This window comes from Furipterus horrens, unplaced genomic scaffold, assembly GCF_987537825.1.
Source record: "Furipterus horrens unplaced genomic scaffold, mFurHor1.1.pri manual_scaffold_17, whole genome shotgun sequence".
In the NCBI taxonomy this organism is placed as follows: domain Eukaryota; kingdom Metazoa; phylum Chordata; class Mammalia; order Chiroptera; family Furipteridae; genus Furipterus; species Furipterus horrens.
Window position 1 is genome coordinate 12,887,031 of NW_028327187.1, and position 25,131 is coordinate 12,912,161.

At 36.6% G+C, this 25,131-nt stretch overlaps 1 protein-coding gene across 2 annotated transcripts in view; it reads left to right on the forward strand.

Annotated features, from left to right (window-relative positions):
• Positions 1-241: 241 nt before the first annotated feature.
• CHIC1 (cysteine rich hydrophobic domain 1) overlaps positions 242-25,131 on the forward strand; it is a 43,059-nt gene continuing 18,169 nt past the window's right edge. For both annotated transcript variants that reach the window (XM_090264000.1, XM_090263999.1), the window contains exons 1-2: positions 242-649; positions 11,352-11,406. In XM_090264000.1, the coding sequence (XP_090120126.1) occupies positions 363-649; positions 11,352-11,406 (342 nt within the window). In that variant the 5' untranslated portion in view covers positions 242-362. The remainder of the gene's footprint in view (positions 650-11,351; positions 11,407-25,131) is intronic.

Here is a 25,131-nt window from a genome sequence, read left to right on the forward strand (position 1 = left end):
TCTTTCCCTACACTGTGGGATGGGGGTGGATAATAATACTCACTATTAATTAGTAGGAAGTAAAAACATAAGTCCCCCCGGATACAAGCAGCAAAAGACCAAAGAGCAATATTAAGATCAGCACCCGCAGACCGGACCTCCATAATTCCCTGGAGTTCACCTCTAACGTCCCTCTTCGCTTAGAGCCGCGCAAGCGTACACTGAAACCCCCATCCCGTCTGCCCCAACACGCAGGCGCATCTCCTCAAGTCCTATCCGTACCATACTCCTCTTTCTCTTCATTTCGTTCCCCCTCCTCTTCCAGCATTTCAGCAGGTTCAGAGTCTTCTACGTAAGGGTGGCGGCGATCGAGAGGTCACGTGATGAGCATCCTGCTTCCCAACATGGCGGAGTTCGACACCATCTCGGAATTGGAGGAGGAGGAGGAGGAGGAAGAAGCGACAACGTCGTCGTCGCCGTCGTCGTCGTCGTCGTCGGTATCGGGGCCCGACGATGACGAGGAAGATGAGGAGGAGGAAGAGGAAGAGGAAGAAGAAGAAAAGGAGCAGGAGGAAGAGACGCCGCCATCGCCTCGGGTAGTGAGCGAGGAGCATCTGCGGAGATATGCCCCTGACCCTGTATTGGTGCGGGGCGCCGGCCACATCACCGTGTAAGCGAGAGGGGATCATGGGCTTTTGAAAGACTGAGGTTTGGAAAGAGATATATGAGAAGGTGATCAAGTGGTTAGTGCAGCGGGGGAGGGCTTACTGAGGCATATGGTTAGCACAGGGCACCTGCTGTAAATCGAGGGAGATAGGTGTAAACGAGGTGAAATGCAAGCGTAATGCACCAATGCCTGGTAAAGAGTGAGCATAGGACAGGGAAGTGACAGGTTTGGGAGCCAGAAGGATTAGACCAAGGGTGAGTCCTTGCTTCTCTGTGTGCTGGCGAGTGAATACTCTTTCAACTGCAGGATATATCAGAAAATTCTTTGCTGCTAAGATTGGTGTCTGGTGGAATACGTTGACGGCTGTGACCTGTGACAAGACGTAGACTTGGTTTTTTTCAAAACGAATATGATATATTTTGTGAATAATATTATACAGTTCCCACTCACCCACATATTCATCCATCCATTCTTCCTCTCCAGTCCTTATATGAATGAATACAGTTATCCTTTTCACGTCTTGATCACCCTCACTCTGACTTTCCATAAATATCATGCAATTAGAAGTTCAGGTGGAACGGCAGCATGAAAAGTAGAAAGAGTAATGGATTGAAAGTGAGGGCTCTTGGGTGTTAATCCGAGCTTTGCTTCTTTCTGGCCCTATGACCTTGGTCAGGTTACTTCCCATTTCTGAGCTTTTCTCTCCATCTGCACAATTAGGGTTTTGGGAGATTCTGTACACCTAAACATTAAATATGGAAACATTAAATGTATATGGAAATTAGTCCCCCAGAAGCCAAGGATAATTTCTTGAAAATTTATGCAGAGTGACTTTTTTAAAAATTGAAATCTTGGATAATATTTGAGAAAATGAAAAGGGGGACTTCATAGCATAGTAGTTGCAAAGCAAAAGAAAATTTTAGTGGTTCTGTGGCCTTTGAAGATTGCTTTCTCATTTTTATGTGCATGGGCTGTAAATACTTGAAAATTTGAATATTGTGTCATGTTCATCCTCTTAACTATGCCATCTTTTACTGCATCCTCAAACTAGAGCTTTTTTGTTTTTCCAACAAGTCATGTAATTTTGATGATGGCTCCCCTAGCCTCTTTGACTTTCAACTGAATTTATATGATGTGAAATCATATGTTATAATATGCACCACCTCCCCCATCATGTTAGCTTTTAGTTTTAACATGTTGAGTATTTTGATTGTAATACTTTTGTGATCTTTGCATGAAACATATTAAGAAAGATTTTTAAATTGTCAAAGAATTTGGGAACATTTTTAGATACGCTTTTTGGTTAGGCAATTTTTAACAGTTTTTCTTGGTCCAAGAATGTTATTGACAGACTACAATGACCAGATGCCAGCTTTCTGAAAGGTTTTTACTTTCATAACTTTTATCACTACGGGAACATTTTTTTTAACTCAAAATAATTATGATTCTGGCACAAAGGTTTGCTTTCATGCATATTATTTCACACTACTGAACAGGAAAAGGGTTTTTATTCTAAGCCAGATTTTATATTCCGGCACTCCTCCTCTCGTTATTTTCTAAAATTCAGAGAACAGACAAGGAGCAAGAAAACAGAATTTAAGGTCCTTGAAACTTATTTGTGGTTTCATTCTACTCTTCAAACAACCATGGTGAAGTACTTACCAACCTATTTGTAATTAAAAGCAAAGCACTGACACTTGCCATGCCCAGGCCGTTGTCATAGGTATAATGTCCCCCCAGCTTAAAAATTCTGGAATTAGGAGTGTGAAGTAGTGGTGCTGGTAGCAACTGTTGGTATTAATTGAAGCCAAGACCTGAAAAGCAGCAAACTGGTAATTGAAATATTAACCAATGTATATAGTTTGGAAAATTATTTTGTATTGTACACATTTTCTCACCATTTGATGTCAAATGTCTGAGATTTGAAAAAAGATTAAATGTTTAGCAGAAAATTTTACTTGATCAGAAACTCTGATCTGTCAATGGTAGGAAAGCCTTCCTTATATCAGGTAAAGTAAGATCCTTAGGAAGTAGTTAATCTGATTCTAAGACATATAAAATATCAGCTTCTATTTAATTTTTTTCTGACATGGAAGTGTTAGAGTTCCCGTATGTAAAGGAAATATTTCTTATTCTAGCCTACCTCTTTCTTTTTCATTCTCTGTGCAGTCATCTATTCTATACAGGACTTGGCTCTCAAAATTTAAGCCTTGAAAAGAAGCAATCACTTCAAACTCAGTATATCAACCCAGCATTTTCCCTCCCCATATTGTCTGGACAATCCAGTTGCCCCATTTCTGACCCTGATACCATGAAATACTTGTTTCATTTTAACTCTTCTTCCTCCTTAAATTGTCCTATGCCAGTCAGTTCCAGAATTACATCATCATGCGTTTTGAAATGTCTATTCGATTTTTATTTTATCCATTCTACTGGCACCACTCTAGTTTGGGTTGCCATCATCTCCTGCTTGAATTATTGCCACAGACCGCCAACTCTCCCCATTCCAATCTATTCTGCATGCTTGTGCCAAACTAATTTTCTTAAAACACAGTTTAATCATGTCACTTTCCTGCTGAAAAACCTGCATTGGATCTTAATTAGGTCTGAATTCCTGTGCTCTCTTCCTCTAAACTCTGAGGTCAAGGAGTGTCTCTACTTGTCCAAAGCTTATCCTTCCACTTGTTCCTTTCATACCCTTCTCTTGCAGCCTCCTCCCAGATTTTGATCCATCAGGAAAACCCTGTCTCTTTAATATTATGCCTCTATGCCTCTCTACTGGCTCAGCTTGTAAACATATTAAGAGTCTAATTTAAAAAATAAAAAATAAAAAAATAAAAACTTTCCTAGACCCACATTCCCCTCTAGCTACTGTCTAGTCTCCCTTCCTACTCCAGATTTCTTAAGACTAGCTACATTCACCATATCTATTTTCTCTTCACCCCTCTGTAATCTGGATTCTGCCACCTTGACCACAGATGAACTGACCTTAAGGTCACCTTGACCCTCTTGTTGCTAAATTAATGGGCATCTTTTATTTTCTATCTTTCTAGTCCTCATGGCTGCATATGACCCTTATAATGACTCCCTCTTTCTTGGATGCTTTCACTGTGGGGGTCACAAACCCACAGGCCTTCAGAGGAAAGACAGGTCACAGAAAATGATACAGCCTGAGTAATGATAGGGCCTTACTTTAACTGGAAAGTATATGCTTTGCCTGAAGGTATTCAAATTCTGATTTAAAAAAATGTTTTTTTCCAGTCAAACAAACCCAAGAATTCCCTGGCCACTTCATTCTCCTTGTTCTCCTTGTGTTTTTCTGACTATACCTTAACTGTCTCATTCATGGGCTTCTCTTCCTTTCTTGCCCCTTGAATACCAGTGACCTCCAGGGTTTTGTTCTCAGCCTTCTATTCTTCTCATTCCTTACTCTCTCTAGATGGTCTCATCTTGATTCTCACAGTTTCAATTATCTGATGTTTCATAGATATGTATCTTTGTACCAGACTCTGCTCAGATCCTTTATCTGGCTTTCCTCACCTTACGGCCCACCATTATCTTAAATTCAACATATCCAATGCAGAACTCATTCCCCACCCCACCCCCACACACTTATCCCAGCCCCTCAGAAAAATCCCTCCTATTTCTGTATTCTCCATCTCAATTAAATGTACCTCCACTGATCTCATTATTCATCCTTGGCTTCTCTTTCTCACTCAGAATTTTCACAGCTAGGCAATTGGTAAGTATTAACAATATATGACTGAAACTGATTCTTCTCCTCCCTACCACCACTTCCCTGATTCACACCTCTTTCATCACACTTACTAGTTGTCTCATCTTCATCTTTGTCACATTTACATCTATCCCCAGCCTGCTGCTAGACTAAGACACCATTCTCCCGCTTAAGACTATTCTGTTTTCCCTTTACTTGTAGGATAGAATCTAAGCTCCACGATATGGCATAGGGAACTAAACCCTGCTGATCTAACAGCCTAATCTCCTGATATTTCCCCTTACTGCTTATATTTTTCTGTTCATAACATACTGTTTCTTATCTGTTTGTCTCTACAATGGGACCTTCAGCTAGTATTCTAGTACCCACTGCCTTCACCCCAGCTCTCCATATTTCTCCAACTCCTATAAGTTTTCTCTGCCCCCACTAAATTGTAAGCTGAAATTGCAGGAACAATTTCTGGTTCCCCCTGAATCTTCAGTGCCTGCCTTGGAGTAGACTCCTAATAAAAGCGAGTTGAATGAATATTGGTTCACTTCAGTAACACTCCATATTGATTCACTTCAGTAACACCATAGTGCATACTATGTTATAGACCTTCAACAAATACTAGTTAGTTGAATCATGCTACGGACAGTATTTGTTTTTCTGAGCATAGGTATGTATGGATACAATAACATCACCGGTGATGAGGAGGTATGGAATGGCTTGACCTTTGAAAGCTTTGTTAAGGAAGCCCTTATGTATTAGAATACCTATCTACTTGTATCTTCCTACTATGTTGGCTCTCTAGTTACTTTAACAAGATATTAATCTTTTAGCATATAATTAATTATAATTTCTTAAGAAGTAGAGTGACCTAAGCACACTAATTTTAATTCCAATTCTGAGTTGATGATCATAAATGGAAATTTGGGGGTCTTTTTCCAAATTTCAAAAAAAAATATGGTTAAATTAACTCTCATTGATTTGAGATTCTAGAAAGAGAAATAATGAAATGTCTGTTGGAAGTACAAAGTGTTTCAGAAATACTACACATCTAAGTGATATAATTTAATATCTATTTTCTTTTTGAATTTTTTTGTTTTCTTAAGTATAATTTATTGATTATGCTGTTACAGTTGACCCAATTTCTTTACCTTTTGCTCCCCTCTACCCAGTACCCGCTTTCTTCCAACAATCCCACCCCTCTTAGTTCATGTCCATGGGTTGGGCATATAAGTTCTTTGGCTTCAACCTTTCCTATATTATCCTTAACTTCTCTCTGCCTTTTTGGACCTATCAATTATGCTTCTTAATCCCTGTACCATTTCTCCATTTCTCCCCCTTCTCCCTCCCAGCTTATAACCCTCCAAATGATCCCAATAACTATGATTCTGTTCCTATTCTGGTTGTTTGCTTAGTTTGTTTTTGTTTTATTTTTTTAAGTTCTGTTGATAGTTCTGAGTTTGTTGTCATTTCAGTGTTCATAGTTTTGATTTTCTTTCTCTTAAGTCCCTTTGACATTTCATATAATAATGACTTGGTGATGATGAACTCCTTTAGCTTTACCTTGTTTGGGAAGCACTTTATCTGCCCTTCCATTCTAAATGATACCTTTGCTGGATAGAGTAGTCTTAGTTGTATGTACTTGCTTTGCATCATTTTGAATACTTCTTGCCAGTCCCTTCATGCCTGCAAAGTTTATTTTGAGAAATCAGCTGAGACTCTTATAGGCACCCCTTTGTAGGTAACTCTCTTCTTTTCTCTTGCTGCTTTTAAGGTTCTCTCTTTATATTTAACTTTTGGCACTTTAATTATAATGTGTTTTTGTGTGGTCCTCTTTGGGTCTAGCTTGTTTGGGACTCTCTGTGCTTCCTGGGCTTGTATGTCTGTTTCCTTCACCGTATTAGGGAAGTTTTCCTTCGTTATTTTTTCACATAAGCTTTCAGTTTCTTGCTCTTCCTCTTCTCGTTTTGGCACCGCTATCATTCAGATGTTGACACATTTAAAATAGTTCCAGAGGTTCCTAAGCCTCTCCTCATTTTTTTCAATTCTTGTTTCTTCATTCTATACTGGTTGACTGTTTATTTCTTCCTTATGTTCCAAATCATTGTTTTGAATCCCGGTTTCCTTCCCTTCACCATCGGTTCTGTGTGGATTTTCCTTCGTTTCAGTTAGCATAGCCTCACTTCTTCCCTTATGCGTTTGCCATACTTAAGCATATCTGTCAAATCTGTGAGCATCTTTATCACCAGTGTCTTGAATTTTGCATCTGTTAGGTTGGCTATCTCCTCATTGCTTAGTTCTCCCACGTGAACCTTGATCTATTTCCTCTTTTGGGCTATACTGTTCTGCCTCCTCAACTTGACAGGCTCCTGTGTTTGCCCGTGTCTTAGGTAAAGCTGTCGCACTTGTTCTGTTTACTTTTCTTCTTGATATTTTTCAGATAACTATTTGGATCCAATGTATTGAAATACAAAGAAAGTTGTATTTCATGAGTTTTTTTTCTTATTTGTAAGCATTACCACACTATTTATATTACTTAAAATATATGGATATCTACCCTTGATTGTACACCTGTATAGAAGTTAGTAGAGATTACAGGTTACCAATTCTCAGGTATTTATAAAATTGTCTCATTAAAATCAATCTAAAAGAGCTGAAGAATTGAAAAGGGCCAAGTTTGCCAACTGTGAATTTCTGCAAAAACTTAGCACTACAAGTATTAATGCTTCAAATCAGTGAATGGAATGCCTTTTCTTTTAACAGCTCTCTTTGAGGAATTATAGTGACACATTGTTAATTGTTAATTGGTGTTTGAATAAGGTAAATATTTTATAAGATTTTAGACTTTGAGAATACTGAAGCTATGGTAACACTTTCCATTTTATAGTGTTGCAAAACATGATTGTTTCTATAGGAGAGATTAAAAGATTTAACAATACATTTTTGAAAATTTCTTTGAATCATATGGAATAAATTTTTTTCTTAGTATAGTAAATAAAGTTCAGTGCACATGCTTCAGAATCGGTGTTACTGTAAGTTCATAGTTTTCTAGTTAAATCATGTTTCTTGGCAGAATTTTAGTGTGCTTTGATTTCTTTTCTTAAACAACTAGAACACATGAACTTTAATTTGTGCAAGGTTTTCAAAGACTGCTGTATAGCCATTTTCAAAAGGATTAAAAACAATGAGGGGTATAGGGAGGGAGATAAGAGAGAAGAACATCCCTTTGCCCCAATTTCCTTTGGTCTAAAAAATTGTCCAAAAAATTAAAATTTGGAAAATTGAAGTCATTTGACAAATAAAATACAATCATTAAGAACCACCAGCTGGGACCACTTCAAACACATAATAGGCTCTATATTTAATGAAGCCAATAAAATGACGGCATGAGCAGTTCCCAAGTGCCTGTTTGTCTAATGCTGAAGAACCCCGCATCTTAGCTAATATCTGTCACTAATCAGTAATGGGTAAATGTGCTTGTCTGACCTCTGTGGACTCACAGTTATTAACTTAATGGTTTGTTAATGAAATAGCTGAGGTTTTCGTTCAGCATCAGCCATTTCAACATTTTTTAATAGTTACTAAGTGAAATGTTGTGCTTCAAGTTATCTGAGTTAAATAGTCTTTTTAAGTGCTAAGTCTCTTAGAAAGAAAGCTAAGGAAGAAATCCCTAGTAGGCAAGAACAGGATTCCTACTGGCTTTAAGCCAAAATTATGAAAGTGCACTGGGCCTACTTTGCCTATCTCTCTACCTTTTTAAAGTGGACGTATGTAAGCCATAAAGGAATATTTTAAGGAGTAAAATAGTACTTTCCTTACTATTTCTAATATACATTTTATATTTTAGAAAAACAATCATTTTTTATACTAGAGTAGAAAATTAGTTATATGACTATAGCAAGTACTTCTTAAGAACTTGAACACTGGGCTAAGCACTATAAAGAATACAGAAAAACATAGTACAGGTCTTACTTTACAAAGTAACAGGAGATTTTTTAAAGATATTGATGAGGAACACCAAATTAAAATAAATTTATTAACTGTTGAATTGTATAGTACATATTAGAAGTGGCTCTGAATGTTCAAAAAGGGGGGAATCCATAAAAACTTGAGCATTCAAGGCATTGGACCTTGACTTGAGCCTTGAAATCTGCATAGGAAGCAAAAGGAACCACATGAGCAAAGACAAGAGCCAACAGCACTGGAAAGGAAAGAATCATTATGAGAATAATTTCAAAGGAGCAAATAACAAAACTTGGAACAACCTGAATACAAGCAACATGCAAAAAAATAAAAATAAAAATTGAGGGAAGTTGCAAAAAACACCATAGTCTAGGTTAAAGAGAGCCAGTGTGCCATTGATGGAGATGAGAAATTTGAAAAAGGCAATGAATTTCCAAAGAAAGATAACATTTAATTCTAGACACGTTTGACTTGTGGTATTATTATTTTGTAGCAAGATAACCAAATGGAAATTTTCAGTATGCAATTAGAGATTAGACACTACAGCATGTTGGAAAATATGAAACTATAGAGATATAGATTTGGTGGTTATCAGCATAAAAGTAATTGTCAAAGCTATTAAATATAGATAAACTGTTGTAGCTTCCTTAGAAAGACAAGCAGATGACTAAAAGCTAAATTTTGGGGATAGGCAAAAGTGTTAGAAGAAAGTGAAAGAATGGAAGAATGTTAGGAAGGTTGTGATCAGCAGTGTCACAAACTGCAAAGTCAAGGGGAAAGTTCTGAGAATAGGCCATTGAATTTGGCAACAAATAAGACAGGATGAACTTGTTCTAAATAAAGTTAATGAATAAGAGGTTGTTTTCAGTAAAGTGACATCAAAAGTCAAATTTTAAAAGACTAAGAAATAAGAAAGGGGGATGCTAAGGAAATGAAAACAGTGGAAAGGAAGGTTCGTTTGTCTTGTCATAAATGCAAAGAGAATAGTAAAGCTAAGAACTTTTAAAATAAGAGATATTCAACACCTTTTGTGAGATATATCTGTCTATATCCTCTATATATTTGATATTTAGTAAAAGGATAGCAGCTGGGAAAAGTTAAAATGGCAGCAATCTAATGGAGGTAGGAACATGTTATTGACATTGCATCTAAAAGGCATTTAGACAAAATAATGGAAATAGAGCTCTCCTTTAAAATGTATCATGTCTACTTCCTAAAAATGAAACCTGTGTATATTCTACACTCTTTGTGGAATAATAAATTAAATTATATCTTTTGGACTAGTGATAAAGGTACTATATAGCTAAATATGATTTAAATAAAATATATTTCTTGCTCTATTAAATATCTGTCACATTATTGATTGTTGAGTTAGTACAGATTGAAAATATATATTTAATACTACAATGTCACTTTCTCAAATAACATATGAAAGTTGCCATAAAAATTCATGTATAGGGTATACCATCTTGCTTTTAAGTTTGTCTGTGCTCCTGTTTCTATGTATAGATTTAAAGGGAATGTTATTATGAGAATATTATGTTCTCATTACATGTTGTACTGACACCTGGAGAAATAATGAAGCCTTTTATTAATAAAGTTAAGTTCAGTTTTCAATTGCTAATTAATTTTTTCAACTATTTAAAAATATATCAGTAGAATTTGTTGTTATAAAATACATTTTAAGCATAGAAGTTTAGTATATGGATGTGTGCCTTGCTACTAGATCTTAAGTATAGAGTTTTTATGTTTATGACTGGCTTCTGTCCTTGAAGAGAAGCTATTACCATATTAATACAAGGAGAATGTAATATTCCTACATAGAGTTTTAATAAGACATCGGATTCTTAACATCTTTAAAATGACCCTAAGACCAAAGTGCCATAGATCAGTTAAATCAAACATTATATAGTAGGTTATTATTGAACAAACTTTTATTAAACACCTACTAAGCATAATGAAAGATAGCAAAATTAATAAACAGTAGTTTCTGTTTTCCAGGAGCTTAATATAGGGCAAAAAGAACTTAAAGATTGGTATTTGGATTTTGGTACATGCCTTACTAGTTATATAACTGGACAAGTCATTTAATTAATTATTTTTTGGAAAAAAAATATGAGTGTCAGCTTCCTTGTCTGTAAAACCAGGATAACAATACCTCTCTTGCAGAGTTGTAAATTCCAGAAGTAGTAGTGTATTGGCCTAACAGAGTATTTAACCTAATGGTAAATCCATAGTTACTAGTAACTGTTACTATTATTGCCTACCTCAAAAAGGGTTGATAATAAATGTTAGCATCTTTTCCTTTCTTCTTGCAACCTATCAGTCACTAACATAAAATTGTAGTCACTATGATGTATCATCTAGCATGCAGGAAGTGACCTTTGTTATGTGTTCTGAAATCAACAAGTAGGTGAAGTAAGGCTTATAAAATTCAGTTTGACTTCCTAGTACAGGTTTTAATGAGTGTACTTGAAGAGAGTCAGAGCTTTCAAGACTGGCATCTGTTTTCTTAAAATGGTTTGAGCATCTACATAAAAGCCATTCATAAGGATCAGCCTTTGAGTTTCTGAATAGTAACTGATTGTAAGATGTCAAACTCTATGGTTCCAAAGGTCTTGTTAGTTTTTATTAGGAAAATTTTCATATATACACAAAAGTAGAAAGATTCGTGAAATCAGCTCTCACGTATTACCCATCAACCAGTCCCAACAGTTATCAACTAAATGGGTTTTAACAGAAACATTTCTATCAAAAATTATATTTCCAGTTCTATATAGTGTTTCTCTAATTTATTATTTTTAATTTCGTATCATGGATCTAGTTAATTTCTTTTACTACTAATTTGAATTAATAGTTAACATTTTATTTTCTATAAATATTATAAGATAATTTTTAGGACACATTTTAAAACCACAACATCGAAGGAAAAATGCATGGCTTTGTAACTTTTTAAAAAAATGGGATAGAGTTAAATATGCTGGGTAGAATATATTTTGTTCTGTCTTTGTTTTTAAGGTTTGGCTTGAGCAACAAGTTTGATACTGAATTTCCCTCAGTTCTAACAGGGAAGGTAAGTGAGAGTTTGCTTTGAACTTTTCAATTCTAAAAACATTGTTTTATGGCTTATTTAGTGTTATGACAAATGTTTGACTCACTGGTGATGAAATTTAATTACAAGAGACCAGGGTAGTTGGAAGCTGTGTCATTTGTGACTGAAGGCTGTGCCTATGGCCAGTTATTTTGTTCATTGTCCATTAATGCCAACCATTATTTATATATCTGTTCAATTTTTACAGCTTTGTTATATTTTTTAGTCCTGGTAGCTATTGATAGAACTGTTTTCATTAAAGTCAGTAATTTACAATGTTTTATTTTTATTTTTTGCTCTTTTAGCCATTTCTTTTTATTTACAGTTTATAATAACATGACAAGTTACTATGAATCAAAACATAAATATATAAACACAATATACAATCCAAAATAGATGTACAGCATTCAGGTGTGAAATAAAAAGGAATATTCATTCACACACACAGTATCTTGATATTTGTTAAATGTGGTGTTTCTGAGTACGTTTCTAAAGATGAAAAACATTGACTTTGGTTATCAAGACTACTGTGGCCATATTAGATACTGGAATGTTTAAGCATCACTGTGTGTCCATGCGAACAAGTCTTTAGGGAATGTCTAATTTCAAAAGGTTTCTGTGCATCAAGACGGTTGTGAAAAGATTTACTTTCCAGAATGAAGCCCACATTAGGTTTAGGATAAGGTTTTAACTATCTGAAAATAATGACTGATAATAGAAAATGTTCCAAATGTGTCTATTATGATTCATGGTTTTAAAAATAAAGCATGTACAGAAAGAATCTAAAAGTTTTTATTAATTTAATGTAGGCAAGCTTCCAGTCTTTGCTTCCCAAATTCCTTATTTACAGTTTTAGTCTTTGCTTCCCAAATACCTTATTTACAGCTTTACTCCTTCACGTATTTGCTTTTTCAATTTTAAGATTTGTCCATTTTACTTTCAAAACAAATCAATTTTTAATTGTAAAAATATTCAATATATGCAGAAATAAAAAGCATTTTGAAATTAATTGAGGTCTATGTACTACTTTTTGGAATTAGTTTAGCAAAATGAATCTGGTACTCCTGTTGAATAGGAGTATGTGAAAAGTAAATAAGCAAAATTTATTTATTGTATTTGGATTTGGAGAAGCTTCCAATTCATCATTGTCCTAGCACATATCAATTACTACATAAAAAGTCAAATGCAATGTCAAATACAAAGCCTCAGAGGAAAAAGTTCAGTTCCCAAGAGAACAATAATAGCTTAAAAATGCAAAATTTTATCTAGATACCTAGAGTTACATAGGCATTAAATTAGTACTGTGAAACAATACATTGAGGATTTACAGGAATACCTGGCAGTCTCTTCTTATGTACGTATAAATAGAACCATGGAAGCTTCTTGCATTACCTGTTTTATGGCCTTATAGCTTTAATGCACTAAATGAAAAATGACTCTGTTCCAAATCCCTTCCTTTATCTCTAGATAAAATAAAACCTATTCATTTTCAAGGTACAGTGTTATGTGCCCATACTACTTAATCCGCATTTAAGAAAATCATCTCTGAACCACTTTTAGATGCATTTCTTGATCTTGTACATAAAACTCCAGCAGATTTAATATTGGCATTCATAATCTCATCAAACCTTGCACATTCACTTGAAACCAATCAAATTTGGAATCTTCAGCAAAAAAATGGTTAAAATAGTAAAGTTTGTTATGTATATTTTACCACAATAAAAAACAGCTGTAATAAAAATATGCGGGATCCTCAACATTTTCTGTGTCAATAAAATTAGTTGTGCAATTAGAAGATTCGATGAAGACCTGTTTTTTTCCCTTGTCTAGTTGCCACTTAGATTGGGTTTAGAAGATGGGGAAGTATAGATGTTTCTTGGCTGAGTCTCTTAACATGGGGAGGAGCAGCACCAGAAGCAGCAGCCCCAGTTGGAACCCAGCTACAATCACTTTGCACATGTCCCCTGTCAGTACACGTGCATCTCACTGTGGATGCAAAGTGTGTGAAGAACCCCTGGTTTCAGTTGCTGCAGACAAATTAATTTCAGATATTTTAGAGTGAAAAAGTTATCATTGTTTAACTTTGTATTACTTTTTAAAAAAATGTCCTGTGGTCTGATATTGTTACACATCAAAAGTATCAAATATTTGGTTATTTTTCTACCTCTTAGATAGTTTGAGTTTCTAAAATTGGACCTACTGAAATAAATTATACTCTTTCAGTTCCCTGATTCCTCTACGTTCAGTAGTCTCTTCTAGGATGGAGATTGAATAGTCAAAGACCTCCTAGGTTTTGAAACAATTTTTGAAAACAGTAATGCTAACTTCTCTGCCCAAAGGAAAAGGCTCTGACTAAGGCAAAAGATTACTTACACATTTGTTACTTGAGAAAATGTAAAATGAAGAAAGTGAAAAACCATTATATTACAAAATACTTCATAATTTCCAAATGGTTAAGAGCTAAGTTCTTGATAGCTGAAATGTTGAGTTAGGATTAAAAGAAGTTAACTTTTTCTTTTTGAAACCAGTAATTTAATATGATCCTGTTTAATTTTACTACTAGAATAATGCTATTTGTCAGTACAGATTTTGGTCATATTTTAAAATCATTTTATTCTCTAAAGGGCCTTAATATGTTATTTTATTGTTAATTTTGCGCATATTACAATTGAGAAAAGCAAGGTTCGAATCAATGTGTATAATATATATAATAAAGGGGAGAAATAAGCACATCGATAATTATATGAAGTCATTCTAGGACACACATGAAACTAATACAAGTCATTACCTTCGTGGGAGAAGAGGAATGAGGAATGGAGGCAAGGGTAAGGATGAAAACATTTCCTGGATATCTTTCAGTATTATTTTGATTTTTGAACCATGTGACTATAGTGTGTATTTAAACCTTAATTTACTTTTTAAAATTTTAATTGAATTTATTGGGATGACATTGGTTAAAAAAGTATATAGGCTTCAAGTGTACAATTCTATTGTACATCACCTGTATATTGTATTTTTTATTCACCACCCAAAGTCAAGTCTCTTTTCATCACCATTTATCCTCTCTTTACCTGCTTCTACTCCTCTTTCCTTCCGGTAAATCTTAATGTACTTTTAATTTATTCTGTCAGGCTGTTTGAGAATAGGATGAAATACTGCTAATAGTGGCTTTTTTTGTCATGATAAATTTTCTAACTGCTTACTCTCCTCACTTTTGTCCTATTCCCAATCTTCTTCCCAGCCTCATTGACAGGGGGCAGTGGGAGACAACAAACATATTTTTTAAGTATATTTTACTGCTTATGCTGTTACAGTTGTCCCAATTTCTTTTCCTTTTGCTTCCCTCTTCCCAGTACCCCCCTTCCCTCCAGCAATCCCAGACCCTTAGTTCATGTCCATGGGTCATGCATATAAGTTCTTTGGCTTCACCATTTTCTATAATAGTCTTAAATTTCCCCTGTCTGTTTTTTTTTTTAATAATTTTATTTATTTGTTTATTTTATTTTTTAGAGAGTGGGGAAAGGAGAAAGAGAGGGAAACATCATTGTGTGGTTGCCTCTCACTTGCGCCCCCATCTGGGGACCTGATGTACAACATATTCATGTGCCCTGACTGGGAATCGAACCAGCGATACTTGGCTCGCAGGCTGATGCTCAATCCACTGAGCCACAGCAGCCAGGACTTTCCCCTGTCTATTTTGTAACAGCCAATTATGCTTCTTAGTCCCTGCACCATTTCCCCATTTCTCCCCATTCCTCCTCCCAGCTGATAACCCTCCAAATAATCCCCACACTTATGGTTCTGTTCCTATTCTGGTTGTTTGCTTTGTGTGTGTGTGTGTGTGTGTGTGTGTGTGTGCGCGCGCGTTTAGGCTCTGTTGTTGATAGCTGTAAGTTTGTTGTCATTTTAATGTTCATAGTTTTGATCCTCTTTTTCTTAAATAAGTCCCTTTAACATTTCATATAATAAGGGCTCAGTGATGATGAACTCCTTTAGCTTTCCCTTGTCTGGGAAGCACTTTATCTGCCCTTCCATTCTAAATGATACCTTTGCTGGATAGAGTGATCTTGGTTGTAGGTCCTTGCTTTTCATCACTTTGAATACTTCTTGCCAGTCTCTTCTTGCCTACAAAGTTTCTTATGAGAAATCAGCTGACAGTCTTATGGGAACTCCTTTGTAGGTAACTCTCTGTTTTCCTCTTGCTGCTTTTAAGATTCTTTATTTATTCTTAACCTTTGGCGTTTTAATTATGATGTGTCTTGGTGTGGTTCTCTTTGGGTCCAAATTGTTTGGAATTATGTACTTCCTGCACTTGTATGTCTAGTTCCATCACCAAATTTGTAAAGTTTTCCTTCATTATTTTTTTACATAAGGTTTCAATTTCTTGCTCCTCCTCTTCTCCTTCTGGCACCCCTATGATTCAGATGTTGGTATGTTTAAGGTTGTCCCAGAGGTTCCTAAGCCTCTCCTCATTTTTTAGAATTCTTGTTTTTTCATTCTATACTGGTTGACTGTTTATTTCTTCCTTATGTTCCAAATCATTGATTTGAATCCCGGTTTCCTTCCCTTCACCATTGATTTTGTGTGGATTTTCCTTTGTTTCATTTAGCATGGCCTTCACTTCTTCCTTTCTGGTTTGGCCATACTCAAGAGTATCTGTGAAGTCTGTGAGCATCTTTATCACCAGTGTTTTGAACTGTTCACCTGTTAGGTTGGTTATCTTCTTGTCTGTTAGGTTGACTATCTCCTCGTTGCTTAGTTCTCTCACTGGAACCTTTATCTGTTCCCTCTTTTGGGCCATATTTCTCTGTCTCCTCAACTTGACAGGCTCCAGTGTTTGCCTCTGTGTCTTAAGTAGAGCTGTTACACCTGTTACGTTGTAAGGAGTAAAGCCTTACGTATTAGTGCAGGGCGACCTGTTTTACCAAGTTGTTGTGCTATATATTGGAGCGTAATCTGTCTGGATGAGTATTTCTTCTTTATATATGTTTGTTGGACTTCCATGCATTTCTATTTTCTGGAACTTATGGTTGTCTCCAGTTTTGAGGTAGTTGTATTCCTTCTTAGTTGTGGATGGAGAGACAGCACGTCTTCCTATGCCTCCATCTTGGCCTGAAATCAACAAATGTATTTTTTTTCAAGGGTTATTACTGAGATCATAATAAATTTCCTTTAACCCTAAAAATTATTTTATACTTTATTTGCTTCATTCTCCCCCTGAAAAATGGGAGCTAGCTTGAGACAGGATAGAGTAACTCAACAAGCTTTGAAGTCAGATCTGGGTTGTAATACAAAATTTGTCACTTACTGGCTTTGCAGCCTTAGGCAAGCTACATCTCTGAGCCTCAGTTAATATGTGAAATATAGAAACGATGATAATAGCACTTACTTGGATTCTTGTTGTAAAGATTAAATGGACACTTCTGGCCAAGATGGAGGCGTAGACACTCTTTTGCCTCCTTGCAGAACCATAAGAAGGACCACAACTAACCTCAAAACAAAAACCAACCAGAACTGTTGGAAAACCACACTGTATGGATGTTGGAAAACCAAGCATTTAAAGAAGAAATATTCACCCAAATGGGTAGGAGGGGCAAAGCTGAGGAGCTGGCACATAGAGGACAGAGGACCCAATGTGGCAGTGGTGAGGTGATGGTGGCAGGGCAGCAATGGCAGCTAGTGGAACAGGTGGTCTCACATTCACGTGTAGAGGATAAAGGCCAGGAGGGACACCTGGGGAGTGATTCTAACCCCAGGCCACACTGCGCAGCCCAGGGTTCCAGCACCTGGAGAATAAAGCCTCATTGCTTCTGGATGTGAAATCCAGTGAGGGTTGGGGTGATAAGTGAAACTGCCCATCTCTCAGGAGAGTAGAGTTTATTTAGAGGGCCCACACAGTCATAGAACATACACAGACCTCCCACTCTGGGGATCACCACCAGAGCAAAAGCTAGAGGGGCACCAGTTGCATATAGGAAGTGGGTGAAGTGACTGGAAAAGGGGCAAGTGCTGAACAAGCAGCATTGTTTTATGGCCCCTCCCCCACATACAGCACCACAAAGCAATGAAACAGGTTGCCCCACACTGATGAATACCTAAGCCTCCCCCTCTTACAATATAACAGGTGCACCAAGACAGAGAGTCAAAGCAGCTCTACCCAATACACCACGAAAAACACAAGGAGGCTGCCAAATTGAGGAGACAATGAAATATGGCCCAAATGGAAGAACAGAACAAAACTCCAGAAAAAGAACTAAGCAAAAAGAGGTAGCCAACCTATAAGATGCAGGGTTCAAAACACTGGTGATAAAGATGCTCAGAGAACTCATTGAGTATGGCAAACACATAAGGGAAGAAATGAAGGCTACACTGAGTGAAATAAAGAAAAATCCACAGGAAACCAACAATGAAGGGAAGGAAGCCAGGATACAGACCAATGAATTGGAACACAAGGAAAAAAAAAAACAGTCAACCAGTACGGAATGAAGAAACAAGAATTCAAAAAAACTAACAAATGAGACTCTGGGACATCTCCAAAAGTGCCAACATCCAAATCATAGAGATGCAAGAAGGAGAAGAGAAAGAGGAAGAAATTGAAAATTTATTTGAAAAAATAATGAAAGAAAACGTCCCTAATTTGGTGAAGGAAATAAACATCCAAGTCCAGGAAGCACAGAAAGTCCTAAACAAGCTAGACCCAAAGAGGCCCACATCAAGACACATCATAATTAAAATGCTAAAGGTTAAAGATAAATAGAGAATCTTAAAAGTACCAAGAGAAAAGAAGAGAGTTACCTACAAAAGAGTTCCCATTAGACTGTCAGCTGATTTCTCAAAAGAAACTTTGCAGGCAAGAAAGCACTGGCAAGTATTCAAAGTGATGAAAAAAACAAGGACTTACACCCAAGATTACTCTATCCAGCAAACTATCATTTAGAATGGAAGGACAGATAAAGTGCTTCCCAGACAAAATAAAGCTAAAGGAATTCATCATCACCAAGGCCTTATGTGAAATGTTATAAGGACACATTTAAGAAAAAGAAAAATATCAAAACTATGAACAGTAAAATGACAGTAAACTCCCACCTATCAATAACTGAACCTAAACAACAAAAACAAAAACAAACCAAGCAAACAACTAGAACAGGAACAGAACCATAGACATGGACACCATATGGAGGGTTATAAGTGGGGAGAGGGAAGAATGAGAATGGTGGATAGGTACAGGGATTAAGAAGCGTAATTAGTAGCTACAAAATAGACAGGGGGATGTTAAGAATAGTATAGAAAGTGGAGAAGCCAAAGAACTTATATGCACAACCCATGAACAGGAACTAAGGGAGGATTGCTGGAGGGAAGCGTGGGGACCAGGCCGAGGTGGCAAAGGGAAGATATTGGGATAACTATAATAGCGTAATCAATAAAGTATACTTTAAAGAAATATTAAATGAGAGAGCATATGTAAAATTTCTAGTATATTATCAGGTACTTACTAGCTTCCCAGTGTAAATCTGTGGTTGCTGGTGATCATTGTACATCAGTGTATCTCAGTTTTACCCTGATTGTTTATTCTATTTTCTCTCTTCACCAGCTTTCAATTTTTAATTGCTTTTGCTGCTTTTACATTTTTGATCTGAGTAATGGTTTATTCTCTGATCCCACCAATAATTTGCTTTCTTCCTTTAGACTTTTATATCTCTCCTGAAGTAGAATGACAGATCATCCCATATAATAGTAAGCAGGTAGAGATAGTTTTTGGCTAATTTGACATTAGGAAATATATAACCATGTAACTTTTTAGGATACAAAGAGTCTTTTGGTGTGAGATTTTGACCTCACTCTAGTATGTTCTACTTTCTAATCCTGATCATTTAAAATAATTCAATTGAAGCAGCAGCTCAGACTTACACTTGTTTTATATGAATGTTTTCTTCAAATGGAAGAAATTGTTATAAAAAAAATCTCTTGAATAATAATATGTTTGTGGAAAGATACCACATTCAAAATTAAAGAGGATGAGTTCAAACATTTTCAATGGAAAACTTTTTCTTTATGTCTCTCTTGATGCTATTTGCATGTGTTGTCTGGGCAGTAATATCCAACTTCATTACTAGTTCAGTTTTTTTAAAGTTTGAATTACAAATTTAAGAAATTCTAGAAAAATGAAAAATCAGAAAAGTGTGTCACAGAAGAGAGTTCCACGCATAAGAATGATCCATCTTTGAAATAAGCCAGTTATATGTGCTCACACCTCTTTGTTTCTCTCCAAGACTTCTAAAACTAAAAACTTTACCAGCCCAAAAATACAGTTTTTTAAACTAGAGGAGTAAGAATTTTAAGCTGTTTTAGTATGCTTGCACAACTTAAATGATCTGGACATGGGGTGTTCTTAAAGATATCTGTTCTTTTCAGGTGACCATTTTTGTAGCACATATCATAATGATTGGATATTTTATTCTAGTGCACAAAAAATTTTCACACATTGGATAAGGCATAAATGATACCATGATGGTTTTCTTAGTTTAGTGATTTTTTTTTTAAAGCACCAAAAGGAATTGCGAAAGTCTGATTTTTTAAAAGTCATGGTGGTAACATTAGCTTTCTTCATTTTCTCTTTAATGAAATAATTTTTTTCTGGTAGGCACTATTTCATTTGTATAGGTTATTTTGGATTAACAAAACGTTTCTTTGGTAACTGGGGAGAAAAAGGAAAAAGAATTTATGTGTACCAGGAAAAAAAAACTAAAAAAAAAAAGGAGGTCTAAATTTCAGATTTAGCAGCCTTTGTGTAAAAATATGTAAAAATGAATAAATGCATTAGCTAAAGTAGAAAAATGAATCTACCATTTACAAAATCTTTCAGCATGAATGAGATTTTAAATAGCTTTTATACCTCAACCAAGCGAAATTGCATAGAGTGCATTTTGAAAACCTAAAAAACCACTTTGACAAGCTCTGTGGCTCAATATTAATTTTGTGCTTATGTATTAATACTTTAAATATAAATAAAACATGGACGTGGACAACAGTATGGTGATTGTGGGGGAGGGGAGTATAAGGGGGCTAAATGGCAATGAAAAAATACAATAAAAATTAAAAAAATAAAGATATGTTATTATGCAGGCATAAAAAATAATAAATATAAAGATAATCTCATATTAAGTGCAGAAAAGATTGTTTCCACCATTTCACTAAAGATAAATCCTCCTGTCATGTTAGGACTTATCAAGCAGGTATATACACAGATTCTGTTGACCAAAAAATGAAAAGATGTATGGAATTTTAGAGAAGAGAAGTTTCTGATCTTCAGCTTGAAACAACTAAATGGTGTTATAGAGAGATTAGTGCACAGTATTTGGAACTCTAAATCATAAAATCAACCTTTACTTGTGATCCAGTATAACAAGTGAATGGATAGGGTTATGTCCCCCTTGACTGAAAGAGACAAATCAGTACTGCTGGGTTTTGCTTAGATTTTCTTCTTTTTGCAGACTCTCTTATATTCTATTATAAAATATGACCCTGACTCAGGTGGTGTGGCTTAGTTGGTCACCAGTTTGACTCCCTGTCAGGGCACATGCCTAGACTGCAGGTTCAGTCCTCAGTTGGGGTGTGAACAGAGGTAGCCAATTGATGTTCCTCTCTCAGTGATGTTTCTCTGCTTCTCCTTCTTCCTTTCCCCCTTCTAAAATCAAAAACATAAAAATAAAATTTAAAAATTTATATTATGACCCTTTCTCCACTTTTATGACGTGATTTTCTTTTCTCTTTCCAAGAATGTAAAAAGGAATTAAATGTTTTTTTAATGTGTTTTATTGATTACAGTGTTACATTTGTTCCAATTTCCCTTCCCTCTGCTCCCTTCCACCCGGTGGCCCCCCTCCCTCCCCTTGTCCCCCCCTTTTAATCCATGTCCATTGGTTGTGCATATAGTTCTTCTCAACCTCTCTGTCTATTCCATTCCCTCCTACGATGCTTCTTAATTCCTATACCATCTCCCTCCCTCTCCCCCTTCCCCTTCCCTGCTGACCTCCCCCCAGTATGCTCCCCATACCTATAGTTCTTTTTCCACTCTCGTTGCCTATTTAGTTTGCCTTTATTTCAATTCCCCAGCTTCTGTTGTTGTTTCTTGTGATGCAGTTTTCATTTTAGTGTTCATAGTTTTGATCCTCCTTTTTCTAAACCAGTCCTTTTAACATCTCATATAACAGTGGTTTGGATCTAATGAACTCTTTCAGTTTTATTTTGTCCTGGAAACACTTTCTCTGCCCTTCTATTCTGAATGACAGCTTCACTGGATAAAGTATTCGTGGTTGTAGGTTTTGGATTTTCATTACTTTGAATATTTCTTGCCAGTCCCTTCTTGCCTGCAGGGTCTCCCTTGAGAAGTCAGCTGGTAGTCTAATTGGGACCCCTTTGTACATGACTCTTTTCTTCTCTCTTGCTGCTTTTAAGATTCTTTATCTTTAACTTTTGACATTTTGATTATAATGTGTCTTGAAGTGATTCTCCCTGGGTCCAGTTGTTTTGGAACTCTCTGTGCTTCCTGGACCTGTAAGTCTATTTCCTTCCCCAAGTTTGGGAAGTTCTGCTTTATTATATTTTCACATAATTTTTCAATTTCTAGTTCTTCTTCGCCCTCTGGCAACCCGATCATTCATATATTGGATCTCTTATAGCTGTCCCAGAGGTTTCTGATCCTCTCATCATTTTCCTTGCTTTCCATTTCCTCTCTCTGCACTGGTTGACTGTTCCTTCTCTATGTTCTGGTTTGCTGATTTGAACTCTGGGTTTTATTTCCTCACCATCTGTCTCATATGTGGTTTTGTTCCTTTCAGTGTGAGTGTTTTTCAATTCCTTCTCATCTCTTTCCAGATCTTTTGTTAATTCTGTAAGCCACCTGATAACAATGGCCCTGAACTGAGCCTCTGACAGGTTTCTTATTTGTTCATCTGTCAGGTTCTTCATCTGTTGCCTGGTGAGCTGCACCACCGGGATTTCTATAGTTGTCTGCCTCATTTTGACAGATGCGTTTTGTTTTCTTGGGCCGGCTATAGGGGGCAGTGCCTGTGTACTCGTCACAACCCAGTGACCGGCGGCGACCCGCAACCTTTTTCGCCGCGCTATGGCGCTTTGTCGTCACTCCCCAGCGACCAGTGGCTATCCGCAACCTATTTCGCAGTGCTGTGGCGCTTTGTGTGGGGGCGGGGGTCCAAGATGGATTCCTGCAGTTATTCTGCTAGGAGACCGGGATCCGTCCTCCCTCCCTCTGGGCCTCACCATCAGAGGCAATGCGGTGGCTGCTTTTCCCAGCGTTGGGGTCGCAAGCTGCCGGGGTTAGACTGCAGCTGAGATTGCTCTCCCTGCCGCTGTCCCTGGTACTACCACAAACAGCACCGCCTACTTTCGCTCTTACCTGCCCAAAGGGCACCACTGGTTTATAACTTCATACGTTGGGCTTCCGTGTAGCTTTATTTTCTGGAATTTCTAGTTATCTTTTGTTTTTAAGTAGTTGTATTCCTCTCTAGTTGTAGAAGGAGACCAAGCATGTCCGTCTAAGCCTCCATCTTGGCCGGAAGTCTCTAGGAATTAAATGTTTACATCCCACCATTTGCCTAGAAAGTAAAGAGCATCCATTTAACCTTCATTAATAGAGATATGCAATTATATGGAGGTAAATGAGTGATATTTTATTAACTCTTGTTGCACACAGTTAACTAAACATTTCTTTCATGTTGTTTAAAATCAGTAGTTAACCAATTCTCATTTCCTATACCTTGATCTTTGTTTTCTGACTTTTATTGTTACTCAAATAGACATTTTCAAAGACAATCTTGGCTTCTTTTTAAAGTCACAGTGCATAGTGTAGTTTATTGTTTTAAATTTTAGTAACTTTTCCTTTCAATATATTTTATTACTTTAAGAAATCTGATGGTTGCCAAAAGAGAAGGGGATGAAGGGATGGGTGAAAAAAGTGAAGGGAAATTCAGTATATAATATTGTGGTAACTTTGCATAACAGATGATTACTAGACTTAATGTGGTGACCACATCATAAGATATATAAATATCTAATCACTATGTTGTACACTCAAAACTAACATAATACTATATGCCAACTATACTCAAATTTTTTTAAATCTGAATTTTCATTTTTAGTGATTTGAGTGTTCTCATCTTTAATTTGGCCATGGTAAGAAAGTATAAATTGAGATTAGTGTTAAAAATGTAAAGTATTTGTGGGGAAGAAGGAAAATTGCCACAGTTTAGAAATGTTTTTGTTAAAATTTATTTCCATAAGCCTGTAATAACAAATTTTAAAACAAATTATATATATCTTAAATTAACAAAATTACTTTTTAAATACAAATTTAAATTCTAAGCACTTAAGTTTGTAAATGAAAATGAGGCAGGATACTAAGAAGCTAGGGAAATTCCTTGGCAAGTAGAATGGGGAAACTGAGACACATAGCTGATTCAAACTGGCCTCATCCAGCACCCTGACTCACCTGCCTCCTTCTCCCATGCATGTCCACTCCCTTAAGCATTAAGCTCTCAGGACAATGAGGTTCTGATCAGCATCATATAGTCTTAGGAACAAAGCCTCAGGACTGTTGACCACAGAGACAGAGATTTTGTCAAACTTCTAGAGATAACGTCTAGGTCTTGGTTGTATTTCAGCTCCAGGCCCAGAATAGCAGCAAAAGCAGACATAGTGATGCCATGGCTGTCATCAGAACCAGATTTAATGACCAATGATCCCCTACCTTAGCACCAACCAATCAGTACAGGCCATGACCCTGACCCTATACACTTATTTTGATGAATCAGCATATTAAAGGAAACACCTGGAAAGCTGATGGATGTTCTATTGAGATTGTTCCCTGAAGCTTCTCCTAAAATTCCTGCCTTTAGAAAACAGATTAAAAAGCCTTAAGACAAAGGACCCAGCACGTGCTCTCCCTGGAGCAAACACACACCTTCTTCCCCTTCATTCTTCAAGTGCATCATCTTTGCTTTCTTTCTCCTAAGCCCAGGAGACTTGCAACCAGGGGAACAGAGGGAAGTGGCACCTTGTCCCAGGCTAACCCCCTTAACCTGTCTCCAATGGCCCTTCTCTTGCCTCTGTAACTTGTTACCAGAGTCCAGGCAGCCCAGCTGGCTCACTTCTTTGCCTCAGTGATTTCCTTTCTAAAAGGCCAAGGCAGGTCTCTAAGCAGTCCACTTGAATCTTTTCTTCAGGTGTACTTTCACTTTACATGCTTAATAAACCTCCTCTTGTGTCAGAGTTCTTGGCTCTGAATTATTCCTTTGCCGAACTCAAGAACCAAGAGCTGACATCCCCAGTAGAGCTAAGCATATCAATATATTTTTGTTATTTTAACTTCCATTTGGTCACTTAGTGGTTCACTATGAATAAGAGAAGTTGAATATTACTGGTTCAGAAATAAATCTTAAGACAGCAACTTGGTACCTTCTTTTTAAAAAGAACATTTTTTAGGGACTTCCAGCCAAGATGGAGGCATAGGTGGACACACTTTGCGTCCTTGCACAACCAAAAGAAGGATTACAACTACCTCAAAACAAAAAACAACCCAAACTGCCAGAAAATCAAACTGTGTGTAAGTCTGACAACCAAGGATTTAAGAAGAAATATTCATCCAGATGGGTAGTAGGGGCAGAGAGGACATGGTGTGGCAGAGGCAAG